The sequence below is a fragment of the Hyla sarda genome, chromosome 6, assembly GCF_029499605.1.
Source record: "Hyla sarda isolate aHylSar1 chromosome 6, aHylSar1.hap1, whole genome shotgun sequence".
Classification (NCBI taxonomy): Eukaryota; Metazoa; Chordata; class Amphibia; order Anura; family Hylidae; genus Hyla; species Hyla sarda.
In genome coordinates, this window is record NC_079194.1 from 114,248,931 (window position 1) to 114,273,688 (window position 24,758).

The window sequence follows — 24,758 nt, forward strand, 5'->3', positions numbered from 1 at the left end:
AAGCAATAAACTATTTACACAGTGGGTGTTTCTAGTTATAAACTAATAAAGCTCAAAGAGTTACTTCAGGCAAAAATGTCGTTGTATAATCAAAGGATTTGCAACTTATAAGCTTTATGTGAAGTGAAGCATTCTTGCTTACAACCAGATGCTGAAAACCTGGAAACCTGAGGCTATGTGCTCTCAAAGAATGGCCCAAAAACTTTGTGTGCATATAGCCTCGGGTATACAGGTACTGTATTTTTCTAATGGGATTCCCATTTAGTTTAATTTTACATCCGTAGTTATAAGGCTGTGTCCACTTTTTTTTTTTTTTTTTTTCCATATCTATGTTTATTAACAATGTAAACAAGAACATCAAGCAATGACAAAAAAGACACGCAGGTTCAGGAAGAAGAAATGGCATGGACAATTAAATGCACAGACACAAGTATACCCAACCGAGGCTGATCAAGTAACAAGAATACAAGTAAGGTTAGAGTCCAGGTTGGTTGGTCCACAAAAGTCCAGAACAGAAAAAGACCCTTCTTCAGATCCATGGCATATAAAAAAAAAGAAAATGAATTAAGGTAACAGTACAGAGAAAAACTCAGAGATAAAAAGAGAACAAGAAAAAGAAAGAAGAGGGGAAATACACATGGGAAGGAAGGGGAGAGGTGAGGGAAAGAAGTAAAGCAACCTAGCAAAGGAATTCAGGCATATCCCTAAAAATGTTCCATGGGTACCAACTCTAAAAAAGGCGTTCGAACTATCCCCATCAGTCGCCACCAACTCCTCCATTCTCTGGATGCGGTTTAGGGTTTTCACAAACTCCACCCTTGAAGGCGGCATTGTGGATTCCAGTACCTTAGAATAACAGTCTTGGCAGTACTTACAAAATATCTCTAAATATAACAGCTTTTGAAATGGAGCCTGGTTAATGGGACAATCGTCTGAGAAAACCTGATTAAAAAAGTTGATGACAGATGTTCAGAAATGGTGAATCAAGAAGCAATCCCATCAAGTATATAAGGAAAAGCCAACCAAGTTCCCGCAACACCATCAAATGGCGGTGGCATAGGGAAACATGCACCCCTTCCGGACACCTGTACAACTGAAATAGTTTCTTAAAGTTCCGTTCCTGCGTCCTAGAACAAACATGGGTAAGGAGAAACATTTTGAAGAGAACATTTGCCGACTTGGGATCAGTCTCCATCTCCGATCGCAGCACTTCATAGACCAGAGAATCAGTATGGAATGGGGGAGAAGAAAGGACACACAATTGCTCAAAAGAGTAAGCTGTCAATGAAGGAGAGAACAAGGAAGAAGAGAAGAGTAAAAGTGCTGTAGTCTTACATGGATAAAACATGATCCTTGTATCGAGGGTGAGAGGGCAGAGAGATGGACCCTGATAGGATTGGACATAAGCGAGGACTATAGTCCGGAGGCAGATCCAACAAATAACACAAGCGAGTCCATGGGGAATTGCGGATTACTAAATAAAGGGGTACTCCATCCAAAGGAAAGGGAATAAAGATGTCTGATCATGTGGGGTCCGGCCAGTGGGACCCCTCCATGATCTCCGGCATTCTGAACATTATGGAAACCTGGAAAAAAGGCCATATGTGGAGAAGGAGCCACGGCGGACCACAAAAGTAAAATAAAAAATGTTGGTTTAATAATAAGAATAACGAACAACATGTTTCAAGACGCCTCCTCTCTTTGTCAGGTCCAAGGTCATCGATTTTAGCACACTGCTAGAGTATCCATAGAGGTCCATGGAAAGGGCAAGCAGGGAAAGGGAAAGAACAGGAAAGAAAGGAGACCCAGAAAAAAAAAACTAAAAACAAACAACAGGTATGGCCAAAGGCCTGAAAGATATAGCGAGCCAAAAGATGGTCAGCCTGCAGAACATCACCCTCTACTCAAGGGAGGTGATTGCCAACAAATCAAAAATGTTCAAAAAATATATATATAAAAAAAAAAGACTCAAAAGTAACAGTCTGACAGGACTAGAGTCTGTGTTCGGTCATTTAGTTACATTGATATCTGCAGCTTCAAATCTGTATGTCCAACAACATTTTAAGTTCAAGTTTTTTTTAAGAAATGTGCACAGATTGTCTTATAAAATACAAAAGGATCCAAAGTACAAAGAAACAGACTTGCTGCACTCACCATGATCTATATGAACTGTGGAGCTATTATGACTGCTGAGCAACACACAGAGGAACAGAGTAAAATGCCAGTGAGATGTGTATGGGCGGTCTAATTGTTTTTCTGCATTCCATTGTAAAATAAAAATAGCCGGTACTTACATTCCTTGCTCCCCTTCAGCTCCGTTATCACAGAGCCCGGTCTCTGCCGGACTACACATTCTGGAGCTGCAGACAATACATCACATTGCTGCTCAGCCAATCACTGGCCTCAGAGGTCTCCCATCAAATGTAATTTCCTGTAAAACTGACTTTCTCAAGGCTAAAACTGCAGAAGAGAAAAGACCTGAAAACCAGAGCTAATGGTTTTGATAGCTGTGAATTTGCTAGAATTATATCCAGTTTAGACAATCTCTGGGAGCCAAACAACCTGGCCATCACCATTTTTAGTAGTAGTAAAATAAAAGTAACAGAACGCAAAGTTACTGAAGTAAAAAAATGCTTTATTTAAACAATACCATTCTCGGAAGTGATGTGATTGCTTAAAAAATATGCTAATGTCCTCCTGAGCACAACTGCTGTCGATCCATGCCAAGTCCAGGGGGCCAGTTGGGAAAGTCTATACCACCATTGGAGAAGGGGGAGGTTACACTTTGATCCCTGATTTAGCCACTGCCAAATGGGTTGCAGTATAAAGGTTCAACTATCTAAGTTCCTAATAATAAAGGCATGCTTGCTGTATCAATGCAGATTTTGGCAGAGAATGGGAATCAGGACATAGAGCTTTAGGTTCCCAGACATTGTATAGCATCTCCTCGGTTACAAGTTCCTTAGGTGAGTTACTCAAGAGCAGGAACAATTGTTGTCTGTTATGCTGTGCAGGTTGAGTGAATGCCTGGCTGCAGATACCAGGAATGAGCTTCTCTGAGAAGTCCATTAACCGTTCTGTAAAGGTCAGCCAACAGTACAAGGCGGAGATTGGCAACAAAATAACCCAGTCTTTGCTCTATCGGTTCAGGTCCTGGGAAATTACTTCTACTCATCTTTTATTATATGTCTGCGGTTATTTTAAGCTACTGTGGAGAAGTCACCTGCGAGTGAACTGCTGCCCACATCTCCAATATCTTGCTTTTGAGAGAACACTGGGGTCATTGGCCGGCATTTATCATTGAAGGTGTAAGTGAAGCATTTTTCTACACTTTTTTTTGTGTGCTGGTAATGTGTAGGAGCACCAAATTTATGACATGGTTGCAGAGCATTTGGTACATTTTGTGCAGGTACATTTTCGGAAATTTCTCACTTTACATACACCAAAAAGCTAAGTCTGGGCTGGTGTAGTTTTAGAGACTTTTTAGTGGCTTTGCGTCTTTTCCCAAAAAGGCGCAGTTCATAAAACCCTTCTATATCATGTGTATTGCCAAAATCAGTGGATTGCACCTCAAAATCTGCAGAAATGTGTAAACCAAAAGGCGCAAATAAACCCTGCTTGCGCCTTTTTGCGCCTATTGTAGACAGAAAACAGTCTAAAGACAATGATAAATGTTGGCCATTGTGTTTTTGTTTAACTTTGTTTATCAAGTAGGTGTAGACAAAGATTAAGACGTAGTTTAATGTACCCATCTGGCAATACACATAAAACACAGTAAAATTTCTTTAACCCCTTAAGGACACAGGGTTTTCGTTTTTTCCTCATATAAAATATATAAATATATATAAAAATCATAACACTTTCAATTTTGCACCTACAGACCCATATGAGGGCTTATTTTTTGAGCCACCAATTGTATCTTATACATCAATCATTTCACCACAAAATTAACGGCAAAACCAGAAAAAAAATAATTGTAGGGCAAAATGAAAAACAAACGCCATTTTGTACATTTTGGGGGCTTCCGATTCTATGCAGTACACTTTTTGGTAAAAATGACACCAAATCTTTATTCTCTAGATCCATACGGTTACAAGGATACCTAATTTATATAGGTTTTACTTTATTTTACCACTTTAAAAAAATGATAACTTCATGCATCAAAATTAGTATGTGTAAAATTGTCATATTCTGACCCCTATAACTTTTTTATTTTACCGTATACAGGGATATATGAGGGCTAATTTTTTGCGCCATGATCTGAAGTTTTACGGTACCATATTTGTTTTCATGGGACTTTTTGAATGCCTTTTTATACATTTTTTAAGGGTATACAAAGTGACCAAAAATACGCAATTTTGGACTTTGGATTTTTTTTACGTGTATGCCATTAACCATGCAGTTTAATTAACATTTTATTTTCACAGTTCGGACATTTATGCACGTGGCAATACCACATATGTTTATTTTTATTTAAAAAAAAAATTTTTATTGGAAAAGGGGGGTGATTCAAACTTTTATTAGGGAAGGGGTTAAATCACATTTATTAAAGGGGTATAACCGGGCAAAAACATTTTATCCCCTATCCGAAGATGTCTGATAGCATTCTATGCGGGAGCTGCGTCTCCAGTTTCGGAAACCTCCGTGATGTCTCGCCACGCCCCCTCCATTCATGTCTATGGGAGGGGGCATGATGGCCATAATGCCCTCTCCCATAGACATGGATGGAGGGGGCGTGGTGTGACGTAATGTCCTCAGTCCCGGAAACCCGGAGGTTTCTGAAACTGGAGACGCAGCTCCCGCATAGAATGTGGGTGCTGCAGGGAGATCGCGAGGGCGATAGCATTGCATTGATCAGTGTTATCGGTGCTCTGCTGTTCCAGCCTGCATCTCAGGCATGGAGCAGCAGAGTGACGATCGGACGTTCAGGATACCGCTATTTCACCGCGGCAGTCCCGAACAGCCCACTGAGTTTTTCTCCCGTTTTAGATGCCGGTCAACTTTGATCACGGTGTCTAAAGGGTTAATACCAGACATCAGCCCAATCGTCAATGTCCGGTATTAGCCGCAGGTCCTGGCTGCTGATAGCAACTGGGACCTGCCGTGTATGAAGCACGTTCAGCTCCTGAGCGTGCTTCACATAACGGGGATGGCCACGAGCGTAAGTTTACGCTTGTGGTCGTTAAGGGGTTAAAGTGTTCCTGTCATCAACAAAAACTTTTGATATAATGTAGATAATACCATTATATGTATATATGTAATATACATTGATTTAAAATGTGTATATTTTTGGGTAAAAAAAAAAGCTGTCCCTGCAACTATTGCCTGTGTGAGTCCAAATAAAGGAAGTGAAGGCAGAAGAAGCAGGGCATTGTGCAGGCTCCTTGTCAGGCATCCTGCTGTGTGAGCCAGGGGCTTGTCTCAGAGCCTCAGTGTGCAGAGCCCTGCTTGTCCTTGGTGCACAGAGCCCTGTTTGTCTACCCACACTCCCTGTATTTGGACTCCTCATAGAGACACACAGACAATAGCTGCAGGGACAAAACTATACACATTTTTTTAACCAATGTATATTACAAATATACATATAATGGTATTATCTACATTATATAAAACATTTTTGTTGATGACAGGTACACTTTAACCCCTTAACGATAATAGATGTAAACGTACTTCATGGTGCCATGGTACTTAACGCACCATGACGTACATTTACGCGCCACCATGACCGGTCCGGTGCTTGCGTCATGCGCGGCAGGTCCCGGATTCTATCAGCCACCAGGGACCCACCAGTAATGGCAGACATCCGCGATCGCGCGGATGTCCGCCATTAACCCCTCAGATGCCGTGATCAATGCGCGGGGATCCGATCATCCACTATGGCAGCCGGAGGTTCCCTTACCTGGCTCTGGCTGTCTCCCGGGGTCTTTTGCTCTGGTCTGACTGAAATCGAGCAGACCAGAGCAGAAGATCACCGATAACACTGATCAGTGGTATGCTCTATGCATAGCACTGAACAGTATTAGCAATCAAATGATGACCTCTTAGACCCCTATGGGGACTAATAAAGTGTAAAAAATAAAATTTTACTCCCAAAAAAGCATAAAAAAATTTAAATACACATACCGTATTTATCGGCGTATAACACGCACTTTTTAGGCAAAATTTTTTAGCCTAAAGTCTGTGTGCGTGTTATACGCCAATACACCCCCAGGAAAGGCAGGGGGAGAGAGGCCGTAGCTGCCCGCTTCTCTCCCGCTGCCTTTCCTGGGGTCTAGAGTGCTGCTGTCGGCCCTTCTCACCCCCTGGCTATCGGCGCCGCTGCCCGTTCTGTCCCCCTGACTATCGGTGCCGGCACCCCATTGCCGGCGCCGACAGCCCGGGGGAGAGAAGGGGCAGCGGTACCCATTGTCGGCGCCGCTGCCCCGTTGCCTCCCCCCATCCCCGGTGGCATAATTACCTGAGTCGGGTCCGCGCTGCTGCAGGCCTCCGGCGTGCGTCCCCGGCGTCGTTGCTATGCGCTGAACGGCGCGGCGCATGACGTCAGTGCGCCGTGCCGTGCATAGCAACGACGCAGGGGACACACGCCGGAGGCCTGCAGCAGCGCGGACCCGACTCAGGTAATTATGCCAATGGGGCGCCGGCACCGATAGTCAGGGGGACAGAACTGGCAGCGGGCCGATAGCCAGGGGGTGAGAAGGGCCGACAGCAGCGCTCTAGACCCCAGGAAAGGCAGGGGGAGAGAAGCGGGCAGTGACGGCCTCTCTCCCCCTGCCTTTCCTGGGGGTGTATCGGGGTATACACGCGCACACACGCACCCTCATTTTACCATGGATATTTGGGTAAAAAACTCTTTTTTTACCCAAATATCCTTGGTAAAATGAGGGTGCGTGTTATAGGCCGGTGCGTGGTATACCCCGATAAATACGGTATTTGGTATTGCCACGTGCGTAAAAGTCTGAACTATTCAAATATATTGTTAATGATCCCATACGGTGAACGGCGAAAACGTAAAAAAAAATGTAAAATCTAAAATTTATCACATTTTATTCGTAAAAAAAAAATTCTGAAGAAATTTATAACAACTAAAACATAAGCAAAAGTGGTATTGATAAAACTATAGATCATGGCGCAAACAAATAGCCCCCATACCACTCCATATTCGGAAAAATGTGAAAGTTATAGGTGGTCAAAATAGGGCTATTTCAAACATACAAATTTTGTTAAAATGGTTTGAGATTTTTTTAAAGTGGTACAGTTATAGAAAAGCATATAACCATGGTTATCATTTTAATTGTATTGACCCACAGAATAAAGAAAAAAATTTATTTTACTGGAAAGTGTACAGCGTGAAAACAAAACCTTCCAAAATTTGCTAAAGTTCGGTTTTCTTCAATTTTCCCACATAAATAATATTTGTTTGGTTGCGCCGTACATTTTATGGTAAAATAAGTGATGTCATTACAAAGTACAATTGATGAAGCAAAAAAAAAGCCCTCATATGGGTTTTGGATGGAAATATAAAAGAGTTATGATTTTTAGAAGGCGAGGAGGAAAACACTTGTGGCTGTCTCCCGATCTGTGAAGCTCGCTCAGAAGCTGAGCGCACTTCATATCTACAGGGTCCCGATTGCTATCAGCAACCAGGACCTGCGGCTAATACTGGACATCGCCGATCAAAGTTGATTGGGGCATCTAAAACGGGAGAAATCCATACCGGCTAGCTCAGTGGAGCTGTTCGGGACTGTCGCAGTGGAATCGCGGTGTCGCGAACAGCTGAGAGGACAGCGGGAGGTGCTTTACCTTCTTCCCAGCTGTCCGATCGGCATTTGATTGCTCCAAGCCTGAAATCCAGGCTTGAGCAATCATGCGCAGAAAACACTGATCAATGCATTCCTATGGTAATGCATTGAACATTGTCTGCAATCAGTGTATGCAATGTTATAGCCCCTAGAGGGAGCTATAACACTGCATAAAAAAAGTAGAAAGAAAAAGGTAATAAATGTGATTTAACCCCTTCCCTAATATAAATCAGAATCCCTCCCTTTTCCCATTTAACTCCTTCAGGACGAAGGGTGTACCTGTGCGCCCCACGCCCGGTACCGGTGTTTAAAACGGGGTCACACCGTGACCCCGCATCACACCGGGTCGGTCCCGGCTGCTAACGATAGCCGGGATCCTGGGCTAATAGCGTGCGGCACCGATCGTTGTGCCGCGCTCTATTAACCCTTTAGACACAGCGATCAAAGTTGATCGCCGCATCTAAAAATTAAAGTAAGCGCTTCCCGGCAGCTCAGTCGGGCTGATCGGGACATCGCTATAAAATCGTGATGTCCCGATCAGCTAGGACGCGAGCGGAGACCTCCTTACCTTGCTCCATCGCATCCGATCGGCGTTTCCAGAGCAAAAGTGTCCGATCTCAGACCAGAGCAAAAGACCCCAGGAGATGGCCAGAGCCAGGTGAGGGGACCTCCGGCTGCCATGCTGGATGATTGGATCCCTACTTAAAGTACTGCACTGCCGCAGATGCTGTGATCTGTATTGATCATGGCATCTGAGAGGTTAATGGTGGATATCTGCGTGATTGCGAACGTCCGCCATTACCGGCGGGTCTTTTACTGCTGATAGCAGCCAGGACCTGCCGTGCATGATGCGAGCACCGGTCTGGTGCTCACAGTCATGGCGAAGCATAAATGTACATCATGGTACGTTAAGTACCATGGCGCCATGACGTACATTTATGTCCATTGTCGTTAAGGGGTTAAACATTCCTGGTTCTGGATGATCAGTATTCTGGATTATTAGAACATTATAGTCTCCTGGAAGATTGCCCAGATTTGTTTTCTCTGCAAAATAATCTACTTATGGTTGTACAAAGCTTTAGTGGTCAGATGGAAAAATGACAGATTTTCAGATGTTCTGGATTATTAGAAGACAGTTTATAAGGGTTGTCATAGTAACATAGTTCATAAGGTTGAAAAAAGATCACCAAATTCAACCTATATCCCAATTGTGTATCTACTGAGTTGACCCAGAGAAAGGCACAAAAACCTATATGATGCCAATAGACCCATTATGGGGGAAAATTTATATCCGACTTCAAATATGGCAATCAGAAAAAATCCCTGAATCAACATCCTGTCCCTATAAATCTAACATCCATAACCTGTGATACAGTATTACTCTACAGAAATGCATACAGGCCCCTTTTAAACTCTTTTATTGAGTTCACCATGACCACCTCCTCTGGGAAAGAGTTCCATAGTCTCACTGCTCTTACAGTAAAGATCCCTGTCTGTGCTGGTGTAGAAACCTTCTTTCCTCTAGAGGTAGAGGTCCCCCCTCTTGTTATAGATACAGTCCTGGGTATAAATAGATCATGGGAGAGATCTCTGTACTGCCCCCTGATATATCTATACATAGTTATTAGGTCACCCCTAAGCCTTCTTTTTTTCTCAACTAAATAACCCTATTTCTGATAATCTTTTTGGGTACTGTAGTCCTCCTATTCCCCGTATTACTCTGGTTGCCCCTCTTTAAAGGGGTTATCCAGGAATAGACAAACAGAGTTAATTACTTTCAAAAAACGTTCCCCGTCTGTCTCCAGGTTGGGTGTGGTTCTACAACTCAGTTCCACTGAAGTGAATGGAGCCAAGTTGTAATACCACATACAACCTGGGGACAGATGTGGAGCTGTTTTTTTTTTTAAACTAAATACATTATAAGCTCTGTTTTTCTATTCCTGGATAACCCCTTTAAACCTTCTCCAGCTCCACTATATCTTTCTTGTACATGTATTCCATGTGCAGTCTAACTAGAGATGTGATGTTGTTGAATTATTTCCTTGCCGTGTCCATCTCTGCCCTTTTAGATGCATCCCATTTATTTGCCTTGGCACCAGCTGCCCGACACTGGTCACTACATCTAAATTTATTGTTAACTAAAACTCCTAAATCCTTTTTCATGTCAGCCGTCTTCAGTGTCTTCCCATTTAGTACATAATCCCAGCCTGAATTATTCCTCCCTGTGTGCATAACCTTACATTTATCAGTGCTGAACCTAATCTGCCACTTCTTAGCACAAAGTTCCAACCTACCCAGATCCATTTGTAACAGTGCACTGTTCTCTATTGTGTTATCTACTATACACAGTGCATTGTCCTCTAATGTGTTATCCACTTTACAGAGCTTAGTATCATCTGCAAAGATTAATATTGTACTATACAATCCCTCAACAAGGTAATTAATAAAGCTATTAAAAAAAATAGGACCCAAAACTGACCCCTGTGGTACCCCACTCGTAATAATCATTCAGTCAGAGAATGTACCATTAATAACCACCCTCTGTTTCCTATCACTAAGCCAGTTGCTTACCCATTTAAACATATTTCCCCTTAAGCCCAAGCATTCTCATTTTATGTACCACCCTTTTTTGTGGCACCTTCTCATAAAAGCTGATCAGGTTAGTTTGACAAGGCCGATCCCTCATAAGCCCATGTTGATATGGCATCATAAACTTATTTTCATCAAGATACAACAAAATAGCATCTCTTAAAAGTCCTTGAATATAAAAAATTATGTCTATTACATTACTTAACTCCCTTAGAACTATGTCTATTTAGATTTTTTGTAGGCAGCACTGTACTTCTTCCTGGGTTAGATAGGTGACCTGTACTGGGCAGTTTATCTTATCACACTGTATTTTACCTGGCATTTCATTTCCCTCTGTGAATACAGGGGAGAAGAATGTATTTAATATATTAGCTTTTTCCTGATCTCCCCATCTATCATTTCTCCAACACTTTCATTGTGTTATTATAACACTTTTTTTTTCTCTATTGAAGCCATAAATACAACAGCTCAGGTTGATCATAGTGGTGGATGTATTATTACATACAGGCCATTTAAATGAATGATGGTCAGGATTTGTTTACCCTGCTGCTTGCTGTATCTCTCTGTCCTGTCTAATATAGTGGGTTTCCAGTGTAGGTCTCTATGAACTTTATAGGCTCCACCCAAGTTCATAAAAAATGCGGCATGATAAACATGAAAGGTGTGCAAGTATGTGGTCTATTACAGCTTACTCTTAAAAGAGCCAAACCAAATGTAGGCTCCTTTAAGGGTCCAGATCGACGGCCTCTCTTTGCTGACACCTAGAAAGTGCTTATCTTGCTCCTGTAATCCAACTGGGATATTGCCAAAATGTCTACCAAGAAGCAAGTCTTCTTACAGACTGCAAGAGTTGCAGGGAAGTGGGGAACCAGATGGCCAAAAACAACTTCCCTAGTCCTCCAGAAGGGACCTACTAAAAAAGCGCCACACCCTGATATATCCCTCTGACAAATAAATGTAGAAAGTGAACACACAGTGACAAAAATAAATACATCAGATGTGCACCGTGAAGTATGGTCCAGACATCTTGCTGGATCCATAAATAATGTTCATAAAAGCCAAATCAGAAATCTGAGCAAACAAAGGTGTGTGCGCAAATAGAGTGAAAGGGAAGTGCGTAATTATGCCACCGCTGAGGGGATTCTCACTCCTATTGAGTTCCCTCATCCCAGGGTCACCACTTCTGGAGCCCTTCTGTCCCTCAGGCTTTTTTTTTACCTGGAGTGCATGCAATCAAAAGGTCCAGGTTGCATATAGGTGACCGTGGCCATTGGACAAGTCTACGTATACCTCACTGTGTATGTCTGTCCATAGCCAGTGGTGTATCAGGCAGAACAACATAGCATGCTGGGCTATTCTACTGGAAAAAAAAAAACAGACACTTTATAATCAATAGGATCGGTTATAACCTGTTACAAATGCATCTATCATATCTGTCATGCATCACATAAGACAGAACCCATAATGCCAGTCTGAACTGAGAATTATACCAGCTGTATATCTGGATATCCTTTATATCATTATATACTCTGTATAGAACATCATTGGTCCAAATCAGTACCTAAAGTTATCTAGGCAACAAGCTGCTGGGTGGGATTACTAAGCAGATAACAAGTCATTTTCACAGAGAACTATGGGGGGGGGGGGGTTTATCATTGTAGGTGTAGCTGAACCATTTTTCTACACCTTTATTTTGTGTGCACCAAATGTATTAAATGGTCACAGGGCATTTGATAAATTTTGTGCAGGTACACATTTCCTGTAATTCCCTTTTCTCAGGTTTACTCTTTGTGTAAGATTGTGGGACTCTTTAATTCCGTAGTGTAAAAACCACCAAAAAGCTAAGCCATGTCTGAACTGGTGTATATTGACTTTTTGGAGATGTTTGTGCAAACATTTCTTAAAATGTCGCAGTTGATAAATTCATTACCATTGCAAAACACCAAATCAAAATGTTGTACAAAACACACATTTAAGAAAATATGCAGACCAACAAAAGTTGTGAAAACAAACACTACGCACAGCAGTAAGCCACAACAGCAACCAATATACACCTCCAAAGCCAATGATAAATCCCCCTTTATATGACATCAGGAGTAAAGGATACACCATGCAAATCATATCTGATCTGTCACATGTACATACGTTTTTTCCCATTGTGTACTTGGTTTAAATGAGAGACTGGAGCAGAATCAGTCAATACATATCACACAAAGGAGAACTGAAGGTAACAGCATCACGTATGTACAGGGCAGCACGTGATCCGCTCACTGTAAACACAACTACTATTATCATACAAGGCAGCAGGATCATGTGTCTACATAGAGTGCTTTGTGTTTCCTGCAGGTGTTCCTATCAGCTCATAGACAGAGACAACAAGAGACCGCACAAGGAAGATTACAGCAAGATGGATGTGCCAAATGAAAAGACGGAGAATTTGGATGATGAGAGTACCCTGGAGGTAAGACACTGACTACATACAATACAAGGAAATTCTTGAATACTTGTCATGACTATAGCAACAATATCTAGTTAAAGATGAAGGGTCTGTTCACACTAGCATTACGGTGTTTTTGGATAGATTTACTAATCTTGGTGCATCTCATTAATGGTAGTGAGGTCCTTTATTGGTGTCCAAATTTTATATAAAAACATGTGAAAACAGAACTAGATTAGGACAGGTTTTCTCCCCCTGGATCTAAAAAAAAAAAAAAGTTTTTTTACTTACTATGGCTAGGTTTTCACACAGGTTTTTTTCTGATGTTTATTGGAAGTCTGCCACTGCAGTTTTTGAGCCAAAGCCAGAAGTGTATTCCAAAGGAAAGGACATATAAAAGGAAGGCCTTGTACTTCTCTTTCCTATTGGATCCTTTTCTGATTTTGGCTCAAATACTGCAGCTGTTGTTTTCCCCCCAAAAAACAAAAAAACACCAGAACAAAACATATGTGAAAACTTAGCCTAAAAACAATAGAGATCTTTAAAGTAGATAGAAACTAAAATACAGACCTTCATAGATCAGAACCATCTATGGCTGTGTTTACACTGACAACACGACTCCATGAAGCCATGACTCTTTGTAGAATGTGTTGCACAACTTTGACTTGGGACAAAAAGGCTGTCTCCAATGGGGACAAAATAAGGCACACACACCATATATATATATATATATATATATATATATATATATATATATATATATATTGCATATTGCAGAAAATGCTTTTAGCTTGCCAAAAGTGATGAAGTTAGAACATTTCCTAAAAGCGCTTTCTAAAATTGTGGTTACTATTTTATAATTGGATCCAATGTAAAAATTATATGCAGTAATTCTACATTTCTGCACATTTTCTAGGTGTGTAATATTGGAATTTTCCTTCTGTATAGTATACACAGTCATCAGCCACAGAATACTGGATTTTTCTTGCATTTACATCCTCCATGTGTTATTTTTGTGCCTGGCAGGAATTTGAATGTCTTATTTACCTAGGATAAGTCGATAAATTTAGAGGCATTTTAGACAAAGAAAAGGATATTAGACTAAGAGTTTGTGTACAGAGGAGATTCTTACATGTAAATACTAAATAGTGATAAAAAAGGATTCAATAGTTTCCATGGGGAAGATTTATCAAAGCCTGTGTAAAAGAAAAGTGGTGCAGTTGTACATAACAACCAATCAGATTATGTACAGTAAATAGTAGACAGAGGGGAGAGGAGAGGAGGGAATGCAGCTGCACTGTGTCTCTCAGTGTAATGAGACTGGATGCTGTGAGAGGGGAGAGGGGGTAGTTAAGGAGATCTGATTAGCTCAGAAGAATACAGCACGGGTTTGACATCATACCTGCAAAAGCCCACCCACTTAGCAGCAACAGAGTGAGAAAAAAAATGTACATGTACTGAAACAATCAGATAAAAGAGACAGAATATTCCATTTGAGGGTTATTACCTATTTTGCTATGCTCCTAAAGAGCTAATCTGCTAAATAGGCCATGCAACAAAATAAGGCCAAAAAATTTAACTTGCAGCTCCTTGGATCCAGTGCAGATCTATAAGAGGGAATCCTTTGGCTAAGTTTCCACCTGTTTTTTTTTTCCTGCGTTTTTGTGTGTGTGAAAAAAACGCCAGAAATAACGCCAGTGCAATTTCTTGTGTCTGATGTTTTTTCTGGCGTCTCTTCTGGCGTTTTTGCATTTGAGTGGAAATTGCATTTTTGGCCTCTTTGGCGTTTTTTTATTTTTTTATTTGTTGGGTACCAAAAAAAAGGATGCAGTAGGGATGGGAAAAAAATGTATTTAACAAAATTTTTTTTTTTTTATAACAACATTTTTATTAGTTTTTAATAAAGTGTGTGTGTGTGTGTTTCACTTTTTTTCCTCTATTTTTTTATTTTTTTTTAGGTAGTAGTACTACTACTCCCAGCATGGAACAGACTGTTCCATGATGGGAGTAGTAGTACCTATACTAGCAGACATATCACCCCAGGTGTCACTCCTGACACCCGATGCGACCGTCCATAAAATAGCAGAGATGTGAAGCGGCTCTATACAGCGCTCGCATCTCTGCTCTGTACTCTGGCCGGCCAGTGATGTGAATAGAAATTTATTTCTATGCCCAGAGTGGGGATTGGCTGGATGGTTGGAGCCAATCCCCGCTCTAAGAGGGAAATATGAACAGAGCAAAGATGCGGAGCACAGGAGAAAGCCGTACCACATCTCAGCAATAGATAGGACGATCGCATTGAGTGTCAGGAGTGACATCCGCTGTGATCTGTCATAAACTGTAGGTACTACTACTCCCAACTTGGAGCACACTCTATAGTACCTGCATTAATAGAAATATAGCAGTGAGTGTAACTTCTGAAACATGTTGCGATCTGTCTATTAATGCAGGTACCACAGCTTCTAGTATGGAGCAGACTGTGCTCCATGTTGGGAGCAGTAGTACCTGCAGTTAAAGTGTACCTGTCAGATCCAACAAAAAAATTTTTTTTTTAATATATCACTCAGTACCTAATCCTGACCATGTTTTTTATGTGTCTAGCACCTTTATTTATTTTTTTATTACACTTTTACATTTCATTAAATACAATTTTTTCCATCACTACTGTATCTTTTATTATTATTTTTTTAATGGTACCCTACGAAATGTTATTAAAAAAAGTATCTCCATCACTTTTTTGGATCGCTAAAGCCCAAAAAAGAATAAAAACCGCCTGCAAAAGCACCAAAGTTAAAGGGGTACTCCGGAGCTTACACATCTTTTCCCCTATCCAAAGGATAGGGGATAAGATGCCTGATCGCGGGAGTCCCGCAGCTGGGGACGCCCGTGATCTTGCACGCGGCACCCCGTTTGTAATCAGTCCCCGGAGCGTGTTCGCTCCAGGTCTGATTACGGGCGATCACAGGGCGGGCGGCGTGTGACGTCACGCCTGCGCCCCCGTGTAACGTCACACTCCGCCCCTCAATTCAAGCCTACGGGAGGGAGCGTGATAGCTGTCACGTCCCCTCCCACAGGCTTGCAGCCCGGGGACCGAACACCTGTACTGGAGTGTACCGGAGCTCCGGGGGCTCGTTGGCATGTAAGAGAAAGTTTGTTTTCTTTTATTTTGCAGCCCGGACGGGATAAAATTAGAAAGATGCGTGCCGGACTACTCCTTTAAGAGCCTGTTCATGCTTATTTCTAAAATAAAATTGATCTCAATGGGATCCTGCTGCCCAGTCCACACTACAGAAGTTAAATCTATGTGCAACTGCTACCTCTGCACCTCCTATAGCTATGCCCCTGACAACACTGACACCTGGAATATGACGGCAGAAGTTCAAAATTGTCTGCCAACGTATCCGTGCTCAGATCGGCATGGGCCCTATTCAGTGTAATGACCTGAATGTAGTCTCCTAGTTTGGATCATTTTCTGGGCATATCCAACTTTTGGCACAGACTGGAAAATGTGTACTTTTTTTCGTGTATAGACCAAATACATATCAGATCATGGCATATTTAGAATTGTCCCTATGTCCCTAATAAGAGAACCTGTGGAAAAATATATATAATCTTTATCACATATATAAGGCAATTCAATTGGGGAGCGTGTAGGATCATATGCTGTATTTGATCTGATATACAATCCTTAAGGTACATGCTTCAGGTGCCTCTGCAGGGTCCAATATGATGACGGTTAGTGTGTCATCTGATAGATGTGGTGCTGAGCAGAACCTGCTCTGTAGCAGGGAGCCGATACTTTCGGCTACTGCTGCTCGCGCCATCCTACTTTTTGGAATCCTTCAGAGATCTGAACTATTCCATCCAGCAAATAAATGTAGCCCTGAAGGAAATTGCCAGAGTAAAGGCCAGAACATGACATTTGAATACGTTAGCCATATGCATCGTAAGATTCCCCAATACATATGTACAAATGTACTCCCCAAACGTAGTGTAAAACTAACCAAAGACTGGGATTATACATTGCAGCTAAAACATAATTTTTTGCCATAGTACTGTAAAATTACAATATTACTGCAAAGAGTGAAAACCTTTTGGTCCATTAAGCTTCTTATCTTTTAAGGGTGAAGATTTCCTCTGTCGGCTCACCGATGAAGAGAAGGAGTGTCTACAATATTTACTGGAGACCATTGATTCATTAGACCAGGATGAAGATGAAAATGCAAATAATGACCCTGGTAATACGGGTAACACCAATAGTAATAATGATACTAATCTCATTATTTATCAGAAGTAACAATCATTGGGCTACACCCCTAAATGAGCGGGCTGAGGGAACACGTCCGATACAGGAATCAGGTTACTGACTGGAGTAAAATCATTAAAGGGTAGCTCCCACCAAGTAATATATAATCTAATATGTCCCTATCTATTAGTAATCTAGCCCTAACCCCCTACCTGGCTTTAAAAAACTTTTAAATCGCTTTAATAGAGCAGATTTAGTGCTTCTAAATCTGCTCTATAAAGCAGGGCAGGAAGCAGCGCTTCCGAGCAGGCGCGACGTCACTGATGCCTTGCTGGGCGCTTGCTTCCGCCCTCAGATCGTCTATGCAGCGCTCCTGTTGGGAGCGCGCATAGATGATCTGCCAATAGCACGGCAGGCAGCTCCGGGGTCTCCTCCTCCCTGTTTACCTGTGCATGTGCTATCCAGGGAGCATCGCCGGCCTGCCGTGCACGATATTGCAGCCGGGAGGTGTAGTTGGCATGCTGGGAGTTGCCGGATCCAAACCAGAACATGTTGCTGCCATAATTATTATAGTTTGTAAAGTAATATAAGACCTCAGATCAGACTTACCCATCCGGAGGATCAGCGCAGCAATGAGTGCTCGCGCTGCCTCCGGACAGGGTAACGGGGGCGGGGCCGCGCGCGAGGCCAGTGGAGCTGGCCAATGCGCGCAGCCCCAGCTATCAGCGTGCTCGCTCTTGCCTGTTTCATTGACAGGCGGGAGCGAGCACAGCAGTGCCTGAATTTCGACTCATTGCCAGGCTGAAATGAGTCGAAATTCAGTGGTGACGTCACTGCTGAATGCATTCGGCCACTAGGAGGGCGACCCCCTAGTGGCCGAATTTAAAAGTGATTTTAAACTTGTTTAAAATCACTTTTTTTAAATTAAAGTATATTAGAGATATGTTGTAGTACTTAAGTACTACAATATATCAATTTTTTTACTTCATGACAGTGACCATTTAAGTATTCATATTAAACTTGGCCTCTGGTCAATGGTTTACAACACAAAACATTGTTTCCTTTAAAGTGAAATAATACAGTAAGGGAGGAGTATTTTTGCTATGGTTTTGGGGAACTAGAATGGTAAGGGGAAGTGAAATAAAACTTAACTTTAATCAATATGCTGTTAGGGTGCGTTCCCACAGGGCGTATACGCAGCGTATTTGAAGCTGCGCAAAATTTACGGCAGCAGCGGGAAATACGCTGCGTATTCCTTGCTCACTATACACACAGGGCTTTCCGGCGGCAGCCCTATGCGTGTAGCGAGTTTTGGAGGTGGAGCCGCGCGTCACAGACACGCCGGTGTGAGGTGGTTTTTTGCGCCCCCGTAGATCCATGCGTCCGCTCCTCCCCCAGCTCTCCAAACATTTCTGAAGCTAGAGCTGGGGGAGGGCAGAGCAAGGGGAGGGAGGAGGTTCACGCCCCCTCCCTCATCTCCCCTCCCTGAGCTCGGCTGGACGCAGATCTCTACGGCACGCCACCTCCCTGAGGACATAGATCGCCACGGCAGGTCCCCTCCGTCATCTCCCCTCCCTGAGGACGTAAATCTCCACGGCAGGTCCCCTCCCTCATCTCCCCGAGCTGAGGACGTAAATCTCCACGGCAGGCCCCCTCCCTCATCTCCCCGAGCTGAGGATGTAAATCTCCACGGCAGGTCCCCTCCCTCATCTCCCCGAGCTGAGGACGTAAATCTCCACGGCAGGTCCCCTCCCTCATCTCCCCGAGCTGAGGACGTAAATCTCCACGGCAGGTCCCCTCCCTCATCTCCCCGAGCTGAGAACGTAGAGCAGTGCTCCCAATGAGCTCTATGTGTAAAGGGGGACATACTGTACAGGCTAAATTGGGACATACTGCACGGGCTAAAGGGGGACATACTGTACAGGCTAAAGGGGGACATACTGCATGGGCTAAAGGGGGACATACTGTACGGGCTAAAGGGGGACATACTGTATGGGCTAAAGGGGGACATATTGCACAGGCTAAAGGGGGACATACTGTACAGGCTAAAGGGGGACATACTGTACAGGCTAAAGGGGGACATACTGCACGGGCTAAAGGGGGACATACTGTACGGGCTAAAGGGGGACATACTGTACGGGCTAAAGGGGGACATACTGCATGGGCTAAAGGGGGACATGGTGGTTAATTTAGGGCTGTATAGGTGAGCAATGCAGGCTCACTAGGCCCGTGTCTTGGCCCCTGCCCCCCCCCCCCCCTGACTAGGGTTTACCCCTTATCCCTTGTCAGATGTGCAAACACAGAACTTTATTCCCCTCACTCTATTTAGCTTATCACAGCTACCCCCACTCTCTCTCCCCCCCCCCCCCCACCCTTCTCCCTCTCTTGCCCTGAGATCAATTTATCCCTGTGTTCTCCGACCCGGACCTCTACGTGATGAAGACACACTGAGATCGAAAATTAATATTTACTTAGGTTTATGAATATTAATTATTCTGAAGTCATTTATCATTTGAGATTTCTAAATGCAATTGTCACTGTCACATAGTGAGCTGGCTATCCGAATGTGCCACAATCTATAGCCCTTTAAAGTCATGTTACATAAACAAACTGTGGTAGCTTGGGGGGTGTAGGGTTTTACAGGGGTGTTGCAAGGTAGTGTTGCTGGGTATAGGATTAACTCTTGATTGTCGTGACGCCAGGGTGAGTGCTTCCTCTAGCTATATATGTCCTACCGCCACCCGTCCCAAGAGCAATAGGGAGGAATAAAGGATTGTCCACAGCCGGAATTGTAATAAACTTGAAATAACTTTACGGCAGATTTTATGCAGGATGCAAGTAACAATAGTCTTTACAAGAAAACGAGATTAAGGCTCCTCCCAGGTTGGCTGGGACTTTGTAGGAAATAAGCTTTGATTCCTTTTGTACGCTGTTCCACTGAATTTAGGGGTATGTTTAGGTTTAGTAGTCACGTAGGATTTGGTAGGATGGAGTTGGATTAAACTCACGGTTTTAGAAAGGTGCGGAATTGGTAGGCTTCAGGCCTAGGTTCTCCTGCAGAATAGTACGGAGCTGTTACTGCTTTCTCAGTGCAGGAACAAGAGAGCGATTATTGGATACAGCGCCCTTATATACTGAAGGGGCAGGATCAAAGCTCATTGGTTCCCCAAACCTGTCAGTTCTAGTACAAAGCATTCTAGTACATCACATGACCTATCACATGACCCAAAGGTCCTTAACCTTAGTTTAATAGAATTATTAAATATCACATGACCTAAGGTCCTGTACATTAATTACACTATACTAAAATATATTAAACATATACATTTTTAATGACATTAGGAGGCGACTAGGGGTTAATCCACCAAGAGAGCCCTATCAGCATGGAGGAACTCTGACTATGGGGACCCACGACTAAGGTACGGGACCAGATCCAGTAACAAGACACCACAAAACCATTGTGTCAATGGGTATTGTTAAGGCAAACGGTCCGGGACAGTGGAGGTTAATGCGCTGTGTTCACCACTACGCGAATATGATGCGGGCGGGCATGCCTCCTTACCTGAGCATCCGGGTTGGTTGAGGCGACGATTCATAGCGCCACCCACTGCTCCCGGAACCGGATATGTCGTTAGACGCCGCCACTGTTTCACATGTGCGCTGGCAGCCGGCAGTATCGCACCATCCCTAGCTTGGACCACAGGTTGACAGTGCTCTGTATTTTTTGTGGTTTATTGCAGGGACCATCATATGTCATCCTGAATCTTTTTTCCACAGGATTAAAAAAAAACTTGACTGTGGAATACTTTATGTATATATATACTGTCAGCACTAGTGGTGGGGCCACAACTGTATCTGCAACCCCAGTAACTGCATCATTGTCTGTACAGTGATCCCTCAACATACCATGGTAATTTGTTCCAAATGAACCATCATTAGTTGAAACCATCGTATGTTGAGGGATCCATGCAATGAAAAGTATAGCAAGTTATTCTCACCTGTCCCCGCCGCTCCAGACCGTCACCGTTACTCTGGATGTCGCCCTCCACCGCTGTCGCCGCATCCCTGGGGTGTCCCCGCCGCTCCGGACTTTCTCTGCTGCCTGGGATCGTCGCTGTTCATCGCCGTCATCACGTCGCTGTGCATGCCGCTCCTATTGGATGACGGGACGGCGTGCATGGCGACGTGATGACGACGAAGGAGAGCGACAGCAATGCAGGGGATCCTGAAGAGAACGGTCCGGAGTGCCGGGAACAGGTGAGTTGATCATCACCAGACAACATGGGCACCTTAAACGGCTATCCGGCAGAAGCTGAAGCAGTCTGCGCTGCCGGATAGCCATTTATGAGATGGCCCCGACATACAAAAGCATCGTATGTTGATGCTGCCTTCAACATGCGATGGCCTCTGAGAGGCCATCGTATGTTGAAATTATCGTATGTCAGGGCCATCGTAGGTCCAGAGGTCATAGTATATGAAGGCACACGGTCCTTTTGTTTCTGTGCATGTGTGGTGACGGGGTGGTTCTGGTGATAGTGTAGGGTATATTGGTGTTAACCCTTAATTGTCGTGACGCCAGGGTGTGGTTTCCTCAATGGAATGGTCCTACCGCCAACCGTCCCACAAACGGCAGGGAGAAATAACGGAATGTCCACAGCAGATTGTATGAAGTAAACTTGAAGTAACTTTACTGTATATTTTATGCAACGGCATGTAACAGAACAGTCTTTTGAGAGAGAGAACCATGGTAAAAGTTCCTCACAGGTTTGCTGTGACTCCGGGATCAATAAGCTTTGTTTGCTAGCCACTGTGCTACTATTTTTAGGAGATTTGAGCTTCTAGTAGTCACACAGAATTCAGTGATTTGAGCTTTGAATAACTCATGTTTAGTGGCTGCGGATTCTTAGGCTTTGGGCCTAGCTTGAATTGATGATTTGTGCTGAGATGTGCTTCTCTGATAATCCGGAACTAAGAGAGAGAATTTAGTGGCAGCAGCCCCTTATATATTAAGAGGGCGGGACAAAACTCATTGGTCAGCAGAACCTGTCAGTCCTGACCCAGTGAACTGGGTATCACATGACCCAAAAGTCCTTAAACCATAATGCAATTTATTAAAGACACGTGACCTCTAAGGTCCTATACAGAGGTATTCCTATATAACATATTAAATATACATATTAGGGTTAGCCCTAAAGGAGAGCCCTATTGTCATGGAGGGACTCTGGCTGAGGGGACTTTAAACAAAGGGACAGGACCAAGTCCTGTACTGGGACACCACACACGCATTGTGCAAACAGCCCCTGATGAGGTCACCTATTCAGGTGGACCGAAAAACGTAGGACAGGGCATTGTGCAGAATTTATATGTTTGATGGCCTGGGATATGACTGTGAGTGGTCAGACTGGGTGATTATCAGGCGTTTATAAGACAGTATAGTCAGTATCTTAACTGTGAGTTATTCCTGCTTCTTTTGTGAATGGACACTATATATATATATCTACCTTATTTCGGGTTTTGGGGAACTGTAGGCTTTTTAATTGGGTAGTCAAAGGAACTTAACTTATCAAACATTTATCCCCTACCACAGGAGACGAGATAAGTGTCTGATCATTGGGGGGTGCACGGTCTGACCCCTGGGACACCGCAATCTCCTGTACTTGGTCCAACCCCATTTACTTACATGTTCTCACTGCACTACGGCCCCCACCTTCCTGGATGGACGCGAGTGATGGCCAATCAGCCGGTGACTGGCCAAGCAGGCTGATACTTGCGTCTGTCCCAAATGGAAGGGGCGGAGTGCACCGAAGACACCTAAGTATCCAGGGTTCTGTAAAGGAAATTGTGAGGGGCCCAATGGTCAGACCCCACCGCAATCAGACATTTATTCTCTATTCTGTGGATAGGGGATAAATGTTTGATAAATTCAGTTCCCTGGACTACCCCTTTAAAGTAACACGACTTTGTTTCCCCGATAAGGAACCAGAAACAGTAGTCCACATTTACTATGAGCCATGAAATCTTTTCCAGCTGTATAGGGAAGTGTAGTCTGCTGGTTCCCTATACAATTAAAAAAAAAAGGCCTATATATACCAGCCTGACTGAAGCCAAAAGGATGCTCTTCTGGCCTCAGCCGGGTGACTGGGGGCCTATAAATATGTGTGCCATATACGCCGGGAGCAGTACTGGCACATACAGAGAACATAAACATTAAACTTGATTTGAACAGAGCCTTAACAGCAATAATACCATGGCACTAAAGCCGCGAGTGTCATGATAAATCGTCTAGCGCTGTCTCTATTATCCACATGTGCATTAGCCTTGGCTTCTCAGTATATTTTCAAGCCGTCGCTCAGGTTTTTCCTTGATGAAACATGAGCCGCCCATCTCCAGGCAGCAGATGTTGCAGGTATTATTTGACAATTTGAATGCTCCTGTGGAATATTGTTAGGGCAAAGGACAATTAACCCATCCCTCTCATCCACTCTTGCTTCTTTTGTGTTTTCATCTTTTCTATTTAAGAGGCAGCTGCATCCTGAACAGTGCAGAAATAGACAGAGGGGCCATGTTATCTCTAAAACACCACTATACAGCGATCAGAGGGTCACAGATGTAAGACAGTGATGGATTTAAATCTAGAAATAATAAATATACATGTGATCTAGGGTTGGGTGCCATCACTGGTGAAGGGTGGTACTACATAAGTAATACTGCTATATACACTTTTGCCTCCATATGTCTTATCAATAGTTGTACAATTTCGACCTCTGTCCGAAATATTTTGAAATCAGATTTTTCATGCATTTCTTATTGTCATAACAACAGCATTATTGTCCTTGGTGGGTAATTGTCTTGTTTCCTGGGATTAGAAAGAATGAGCGGATTATCATTGCTCAGGTCCCCTGTGTCTTATCCTCCCTTCTTGGCCCCTCTGTGCACTGCACTTTATCATCTACAGAAGACCCAGCACGTCTTTACACCCCAGTATACACACCTTACCTGTTAGGCTTGGTTCATACTGTGTTTTATGTTTATGTTTTTCACTGGTTTCCCTTTTATTATGGTGATTTCACACACAGTGGCCCATATTTACTTTGCCTGCTGTGTCAGACTTTTGGCACCACATACACCAAAATTGTGGCATATTGGGGGAGATTTTTCAAGACCTGTGTAGAGGAAAAGTTGACCAGTTGTCCATAGCAACCAATCAGATTGCTGCTTTTGTTTTTTCAGAGGCCTTCTCTCTCCCTCATTATTTTTATGTTTGCACCAGAAGGCATAGTAAAATGCGCCATTCTCGACACTTTCCATTTATTTACACCAAAGGGCTGTGGCCAAGGATTGTCTAGTAACTTTTACAAAGCTGACTAGACACTTTTTGGTGCATTAAGTGGTGCTTTATAAGCCACAATAGAATTGGTGTAAAAAGTTTAAGACACTTCAAGGCTATGTTCACACGTTCTAAAAATGTGTGGAATGTCCATACAAAAAACACGTGTCAACATTCCACACATTTTCCCCATCCGGCGCTAGGACCACTCGGAAATGTGCCATCTCATAGACAGCAATGCATTTCCTTGTGGACTTCGCAGAAAGAATAGACTTGTCTATTTTCTCTGAGGACGCCAAACTCCGTATTTCCGAGGCAGAAACCTTCAGAAAGTCATCAGTGTGAAGGGTGGAGCAGAAT

The 24,758-nt window shown here is 43.2% G+C and overlaps 2 protein-coding genes across 7 annotated transcripts in view; one reads left to right on the top strand and one right to left on the bottom strand.

Annotated features, from left to right (window-relative positions):
- Nucleotides 1-24,758, top strand: part of LOC130275990 (uncharacterized) — a 158,686-nt gene that overhangs the window by 112,933 nt on the left and 20,995 nt on the right. For 4 of the 5 annotated variants that reach the window (XM_056524762.1, XM_056524761.1, XM_056524764.1 and 1 more), the window contains 2 exons: nt 12,735-12,849; nt 16,949-17,063. In XM_056524762.1, coding sequence (XP_056380737.1) covers nt 12,796-12,849; nt 16,949-17,063 — 169 coding nt within the window. In that variant the 5' untranslated portion in view covers nt 12,735-12,795. Of the gene's footprint in view, nt 1-2,800; nt 2,967-12,734; nt 12,850-16,948; nt 17,064-24,758 lie in introns of those variants that run through there. The other variant, XM_056524765.1, reaches the window with a different exon arrangement.
- LOC130275988 (uncharacterized) overlaps nt 1-24,758 on the bottom strand; it is a 158,013-nt gene that overhangs the window by 31,416 nt on the left and 101,839 nt on the right. The window lies entirely within an intron of this gene.